Source organism: Eumetopias jubatus, unplaced genomic scaffold (genome assembly GCF_037043125.1).
Source record: "Eumetopias jubatus isolate StellerSeaLion01/CBP00866 unplaced genomic scaffold, mEumJub1_p1.0 scaffold_1, whole genome shotgun sequence".
NCBI lineage: Eukaryota > Metazoa > Chordata > Mammalia > Carnivora > Otariidae > Eumetopias > Eumetopias jubatus.
Genome location: NW_028274807.1, coordinates 89,587,260 through 89,595,446, shown reverse-complemented (window position 1 = coordinate 89,595,446; position 8,187 = coordinate 89,587,260). Strand labels below are relative to the sequence as shown.

At 37.5% G+C, this 8,187-nt stretch overlaps 1 protein-coding gene across 2 annotated transcripts in view; it reads left to right on the top strand.

The window, feature by feature from the left end:
- Nucleotides 1-273: 273 nt before the first annotated feature.
- The window catches only part of NAALADL2 (N-acetylated alpha-linked acidic dipeptidase like 2), a 690,507-nt gene continuing 682,593 nt past the window's right edge, over nucleotides 274-8,187 (top strand). The window contains exon 1 of one of the 2 annotated variants that reach the window (XM_028101069.2): nucleotides 274-770. In XM_028101069.2, coding sequence (XP_027956870.2) covers nucleotides 277-770 — 494 coding nt within the window. In that variant the 5' untranslated portion in view covers nucleotides 274-276. The remainder of the gene's footprint in view (nucleotides 771-8,187) is intronic. The other variant, XM_088019029.1, reaches the window with a different exon arrangement.

Sequence of the window (8,187 nt, the reverse complement as noted above, 5' to 3'; positions counted from 1 at the left end):
TTCTCGTTGGCTGAGTTGTTGTATTTTCCTATTTGCCGAGCTTGTTGCCTAACAGGGAGAACATTTTCCTTTCTCCTGCTGGGGTAGTAAAGTAAGCTTCTTCCAGTTGGGAATGCAAGGTATGTCTCTTACTGTTGGGATCTGTCATTGGCTGGGGGCAGGGTGTGATAGCTCCCCCTTTTGGTCTCCCCGCTCCAACTTAAATGAGGTTTCCTTTATTCAGTTTTACAGCTTATTTTAAGAAAATATGCTTCCCTTATTTCCACAGGTAAAAAGATGGCCTATCAGAAGGTCAATGCAGATCAAAGAGCACCAGGACACTCACAGTACTTAGACAATGATGACCTTCAAGCCACTGCCCTTGACTTAGAGTGGGACATGGAAAAGGAACTGGAGGAGCCTGGTTTTGACCAGTTCCAACTAGATAGTGCTGAGAATCAGAACCTGGAGAATCCAGAGACTGCAGATCTCAATCTTGATTCCATTCAACCAGCAACTTCACCCAAAGGAAGGTTTCAGAGACTTCAAGAAGAGTCTGACTATGTTACCCGTTACACAAGATCTGCACCAAAGAGCAACCCCTGCAACTTTTGCCGCCTTTTAAAAATACTTTGCACAGCCATCATTTTATTTATTTTTGGGATTTTGATAGGCTATTATGCACTTAAAAAGTGTCCTTCAAATGCTACGTCTTCAGCAACGCTTGATCTTCAGTTATACCAAGAGATTCTCCAGACAATCCAAGCAGAAGATATTAAGAGGTCTTTCAGGTAGGTGGAGAAGAAATGGATGTTGGTGGAATGCATTTCCTGGGAAAGATGTCTCACAGAGAGTATTGAGTTGGTGATTTTGCCATGGTTTAAGGTTAGTCCAGCAAGCTGAGCAACAAAGCTTACCAACATACCCTTCACCGAGAGGGTGCACATTTCAGATTTATGATACTGTAATATGAATTTATGATGCTGTTTTATTAATTGATAATAAGAACCACAACTACTGTGGAGACTAAAAGATTCCAGGTACTGCATATTCTCCCTCTTGGGAAGCCCAGGTAGGCCAAATTGAGATGCAAAGACAGCTGGATATATGTGTCATAAAAACTAGGGCATTAGCCATATGATTGAAAATTTTAATGACACCAGACTGAAGTAAACCTCTTTTATGGGCTGAAGTAACTGTCTCTTATGGTTAGGAGCTAAGATAAGCACTGATAGTATTTGGTTTCCTGCATCCTTGGGCTTCTCAGTGAGCACATTTTTATTGAAAAACATTGGGTTCTGTATATCAGGCAGTTCTAAAAGTTCATTTGTCTCTCTAGGGTAAGTTTGCACATGACCTCTTTAGCCAGAATGTGTTGATTTTTAAGTTAAATGATAAGAAAATATTCTTTCACTGGCATTAATTCTGAGTTCTTGGGAGAAGTTTCACTATTGCCATATAAAGGGTTTACTAGTTTACATTTTTAATGAAATGAAGAATTGGAATAGTAGCTTTCCCATGTATTTTCCATATGTGCCAAGAAAGGACAGTCCTAAGTGAATCATATATGTTGTTCATGGGTAGATGAGAGAAAGGGATACTACTTCCCCAGGATATTCTTCCTGGATTACACTGGCTCATTACAGCCAAGCTGTTGGCATATGTGCATTTTTAGGGATCTTCTAGTGAGCATACCCACTGAAAATGTATCATTGAATATGTGTTGAAATGTCATGTGTACTGATGTTGGTGAGTTATTATTCTCTTCCTAAAGATCACATCTGAATGACTAATGGCAATTTGTTTCCTACACCTTTCTGTGTCCGCTATTCACTGTTGAATAAGCATGTAATATGCAGATAATAAGACTTCCCATGATATTTCTCTATGTAAAATTGTTTGTATAGCATTATAGTATGGTATTAATTGTTTAATAGAATTAATATGCCATTATCTTAACAAAGAGTGATTGTAGCAGTCAGGATCTAACAGACAACAGAAAACTCTCTGGAATATTTAAAGCAGAGGGCACTGAAAGGAGAGAAATTACTCCATCAAAGGTAAAATCTAAGAGGGCAGTTGGGACAGTGAGGCAACCCAAAGAAAAGAGGCCATTACTAAGCCTAGGCTGGAGAGACAAAGGGGGCTGGGGTAACCTGGTGGAAGCTGGAGCTTTCTATATACACAAGTGCAGGGGGGTGGAGATGTAGCCTCAGCTACTGAAGGCAGAGAGAAAGTAAGAAGTACCACAGCTTCTCCCTTTCTCCTCTTCTGCAGTATCCTGCTGGTTATCCCACTGGCTGACCCCAGCAGGGGTACTGCTGACTCAGAGCCTAGGAAACTCTTTCTGAAGGGTTCAGCTCCCTGGAGGAGGGGGAGGGGTCTATATGCCTTTTGTGTACTAACTGGCCTATGTATTTATTTTCTTTCTCTGGCTTTCTTTGCCTTATTTTTTACCCCAGCATTGTAGACAACTTTAAAAACTGATTTATGTCCTTTTTGCAAACAGGCAGCTGGTTCTAAAATTTTAAATGTATAATTAAATAAAAATATTCATTATTTTCCTCAGAATAGGAGTTGCATGACAGTAAGGAGTATATTCTCCTCTTAAACTTGAAAACCAACAAAATGTATATTTCAAAGCTAGCTACAAAAATATAACCACTAGCAATTATATTGCCAGGCAGTATTCAGTGGTTGTCAATATTCACAACTCTACTCCATCAAATAGCCACATATTTTTCTTGAGATAAGAGATGTTTCTTTAATCAATATTTTGGTGCAAATATGTTTACAGTAACTTTCTCCAAATAACATCTCCTCATCCAAAACAACCTTTTCCCTAATAGTCATGCTAATGGCATGCCTTATTACAAGTACCTGCCATTCATATGTTGTGATCCTGATGGTCAACATGATGGTATTAGGAGATGGGGCCTTTGGGAGGTGTTTAGGTCATGAAGGTGTATCTCTCATAAATAAGACTAGTGATCTTATAAAAGGAGGCTCCACAGAGCCCCATAGTTCTTCTACCATGTGAGAACACAGTGAGGAGGTATTCTTTATGAACCAGGAAGAGGGATCTCACCAGCCACTGAGTCTGCCAGTGCTATGATCTTAGAGTTCCCAGCCTCTAGAGTTACCAGAAATGTTCATAAGCCAACCAGTCTGTGGTATTTTGTTACGAAGCCCAAACGGACTGGGGGTCGGAGAGAGAAGAGATGTGGAAGGGAGATGTTTTACAGATCTTTTCCAATAAAGCTTCCTGGATGGCTAAAAAGAACTTACCAGACAGAGCTAGAAGTATGGGGCTGTGGAAGGAGTAAGTATTGGAGCTGGAGGAGAATGTATTACCCATATCAAAGGAAGGTGAGAAGTCCCAGGTGTGGGATGAATGGATCTCCAAAGAACCCACCAGGCAGACACAATAGGAAAATTCAGTTGACAACTCCAGCTAGATTCAGAAGGTACCATGCCAGTTCATGAGAGTATCTGTCAAGTGAGAACCTTTTGCTCCTGCTTTACCTATTCTCACTCGCTCCGTTTCGGCCCTGAAGTTAGAGACACGCAAAGCAAAGAAGCTGGCTGCCCTCCCTTCTTTGACTGATGGGAAAAAGTTCAAAGTTCTGACTATTAAATGACACTGAACATTTTAATTGCTCACTAGAGGAACTCAAGTCACATAACAGTCTCGAGGATTAATGGAGTTTTGTTTTTGTTTTGTTTTGTTTTAATCTAGGAATAGGAAAAAAACTAGTCCCAATGAATAAATGTAAATGGAAGGGAAGTACTTTATGATTCCATTCCCTGAGTTAAAAGTTGTCTAATATAGAGGTTACATATGGGCTATTTTTATGCTTAGTATTATAGAAAAGTACACATTTGAATGATTCATAGGGAGTCACTGATAGACATATTGACTGTATATCCTAGTTTAAGACACTAATTGTCCCATAATAGAGCCCACATAATACACCATCTTAAGCCAAGTACTTGGGATGTTGACCAAATAAAAGAAAACCAATCAGAAGTTTAGTTACACTTGATCGCATTTGTAGACATGGTCAAGATTAGCATAGGAATATGAAGACCATGTTAGTGCGTGTGTAAACGTATGTGTGTGTGTATATTAATCTTCTAATATGATTCTCTCAGTCACTTCTATGTGTAACTTGTTGCTATTTGAAAAAATGTCTTCACTTTTTTACATTGGTTTATTTCTTCCACATATCTTCTGTGTAAGCCAACAGGTATATTCAGATATATAGCAGATATATTCTGATGGGTCGGAATCAAAATAGGCCATTAAAAGTTGTTTTATTGTATGCTTTTGGTGCGTTGGAACAGTAACCACTTAGACAATGCACGTTTATTGTAAGCATCAAAAGAGAAGGGTGGGCCCATACAATAATCTATGAATAGGAATTATTCACTTGATTAGGCCTTATTCATATAGAATCTGGATCCAGTTAGCTCCAGGGACCTCAATAGCCATACTCCTTTGATTTTCACTGAAGTGTTGAAACACCAAAGTGACTTAACTCCCTTTCCATCTGTACTACTTTTTGTCTGCCTTATTTTTTTTCTCCTCCCAATACCAACTGCTATATCCCCCAGTATATGATTCTACCATTCCTATTCCCCAGAATGAAATATTATTTTGAGGGCCAGAGGCATTTGTGACTCTGTGTCAAGTGTTTATCCCTGGTCTAATCAGCTTTGGCCAGTTGGGATGCTAGTCACCTTGTATAAAATATGTTAACTAGAGCTGTTGAGAGAACTCTTTAACTTAGAAGAAGCTTCAGTGTGACAGGTATAATGTTTTATGTATATTATATAATGAAGTCACTGAGCCTTTATCACATATTTATCACATATATTGTTGAGGGAATGACGTGTGTGTGTGTGTGTATGTGTGTGTGTTTGTGTGTGTTAAAGATCATAAGCACATTGCTGAATAAAGTATGTTAAAAACTTCAAACTTTAGTTACCAAATATAATGCTCTAATAATAAGATATTTGAAATGGATGAACTAATGAGGTTTAGTATATTTTTGAATGCAGAAATGTGTTGACTTTTGACAGCTATAGATGCTGTGAAATGGTGAGAAAGAAAACGTGCTGTATTTTAATTATGGCTAAAATGGAAGTTTTTGTTCTTTTTTAAATGGAAAGAACATTGTTGTTTTTCTTGCTTACAAGTAAAATATATAGAGAAAATTAGAATTAATAAAGTAAAAACCATCCATACTCCTATCATCCTCTTTCATCATTTTCTTTCTTTTCCAATCAATAACCAAAATTGTATTATAACACATCTGTTCCTTTGATATCTGCTTTAGAATGCTTTTGCCTACAATATATTTAGAATCATTTTTCAAGCCAATAAGTATAGATTTAAATCAGTATATGAAAATACTGCTGGTATTCCATTATATAGATGTCATGAATTTATTGAACCTGTTTCTTATAAATGGACATTTAGGTTGTCTCTACAAACATTCTTGTACATAGGTCTTTGCTTCTTTAATTATTCTTTTCTGATAGATTCCTGGAAACAAACCACAGATTCAGGGAGTTTAAATTTGTTTAGTTATTTGCTTTGTCTTGCCAAATTGCTTTTCAGAGCTGCCAACCTTCCAGTCCATAATTTGTTTTGATAGGCCGAAAATAATTTTGACAAGCTTTTTATATCTTAATTGACCGTTTGCATTTCTTTTTACATGTATGAACTACTTTTTAAATAATTTCCCCATGGTTTTTATAGGGTCTTTCCATGGCCTTTACAAGTTGAGAAACTTAAAATATTATAATAGTAAAATAGTCTATTGCTTTATGTACGGTACCCCATCTTTCTGGATTTTATTTAGTAGACACATTTATTAACAAAATAAAATGAACAGTAAGCTATCTGGGGCTTATCTCTTTTGAAATGTCTGCATTATCTGGACAGGGGCAATATTTTTCATCACTGTCTGGCTTGGTACAAGCAATTAAACATGAATTAAGTTATGCTGTGAAATGATCTTTACAAACATAAGGAAAACACCATATTTTTTTTTAGTCGGTAATGAATGCTTCAAATATAGGTAGGAAATATAAATTTTCTTCAGCTGTATCTTGATGAACAAGATCTAATCTGAAAACCTAGGTAGCATTCAGTATTGTTTCATATACTTTATATTTTAGTAGTTACTTGTTGATATGCTAAATTGAAATGGCTTCTCAAATCTAGTTTTCTCTTTTTCTGAAATATACTTTTAAAACTGATCTACTGCTTTGCTGCTTCACCTCCTCCTCTTTCCTCTTCTTTTTCTTCTTTCTCCTGTTCCTCCTCCTTCAGTGCCTTTTGTCAACAATAGTATATTTAGTTAGTAATACATGTAACTTGAGTGGTACCTTTCATAGTACCAATTAAACTTTGCCATCAACACGATTTGGTTATGCTACCTGGCTTAGATGACATTGAACTAAAGGAGTGGTGAATTTGCTGCACACATACTGCCACTTTCTGTTTTATGCCCCTTCTGTGTCCACGATAATCATAACCCTCTTTTTCATTGTGCCCAGACCTTACCTCAGAGTCCTCCTCAACCCAACACTCTTGGCAGCCTCTATTAATTGATCAGAGGATTTGCCATTCTTGTTCTCTGTTATCCCTATATTGGATCACATCGCAAGAATTAGTTCATTTAAATTGTATGAATGAATTTCTCCTGAAAGGGGACTTTTATCAGGCCAGCTAACTGCAGCAAGAACCCTAGACTCGTAGCTACCCTACACTTCCAAGGAGTCTAAAATCTTAGAACCCTACTTGTTAGCATCTACTATATTCTGATGATACCTTCTTATAATAAGTTGATCACCTGAAAGGAGAAAATCTCTGTTCAAGCTATCTAAAGATAAAATCTATAATTCTGTCTTCCACCTAAATCATTGTTCACCTGCCTTCACTTACCATCCCTTGATCTAAGATAGTAAACAGTAGTGCTGGTTCTCTGTCCCATTATTTTAACCCAGACACTAGATTTGTTTACTTGTTATAATATTATTGTCTTTCCTGTGCTCACAGTGTGTCTTCATTTTGTCATCCTTCCCTTTCCGTATCTGTCACCCATGATTTCTTCCTTCTGTTTAAGAGCACCATGGTCCCTTTACCAAAGAATGTGTGATTGATCTGGTTTCCTGTTCAACAAAGCTGACAACTACACATTCTCTTCAGTCTTAAATGAGGGAGGCAAAGTAGTCCTCACCTAAAGAAAAGCTGGCTGTGGAGTTCATGGAAGCCCACGGACTGTTTATGGTTTTCAGAGCTTTAGAAAGACTCCTTTAAATCCATGATTTTTCTTTCTTCTGTTGCTACAGGACTCTCTCTTTTGCTGGTATGCTTTTGTACAAAGGCAAGCCTTGGTGATGGTGATGCTGTCCGCAACTGTTCTCCTGTAGTCTCCAGATGCACTTTCCAGCCATCTGTCTGTCGTCCTCTGTCATGTATTATTTTTTTGGGCTCTGTCTTCTCTACCCTTTGTATTTTTTTTGTTCCTCATCAACTTCAGTATTAGAATGAGAACAGGAAGGTTGGGAGAAATGAAGAAGGCAATACAGCAACTGGCACTTTAACTGGAGAAAAACATGTAAATGTATAACAAAAGTGCACATAATTCAATTTATGCAAATGATAACAGAATGAATTTAACAGTGGTAGAGTGACAGTTCCTAAAGGAAGCAATTAGCTATTCTATCATTGATCTCTCTGGATAACAAATGTACATTGTCTTAAATTTAATCACAAAAAGAATACATAGTATAAGATTTGCTTAATTATGCATAGTATTTTATTGCTCTGGACTTCAGATAAAGGAACTGCTTCACTCAGAGTTTCTCAGTGTTACGCTGAATGACATTAATTCTCTTAACTGACTGGATGGACAGACCAATGAAAGCTATGCTCTTCACACTCCTTAGGCATCTGACCAGAGCAAGACCAGCATGCCCCATAGGATGAATCAGGATTATTGACAGGGGCTTTTGTCTGCAGTGACCTTATCAATCCTGACCTGTTCAAATACTAGGCATCCTTTGAGGTCTGGCTCATGCTCTTTTCGATCTCCTACCAGTTGAGTTCTCTCTCTCTCCTTGTAACTTGCAGAGTTTCTTTCTTTCTTTTTTTTTTTTCTTTTTATTGGCACGAATCACTTTCTGCTCCCT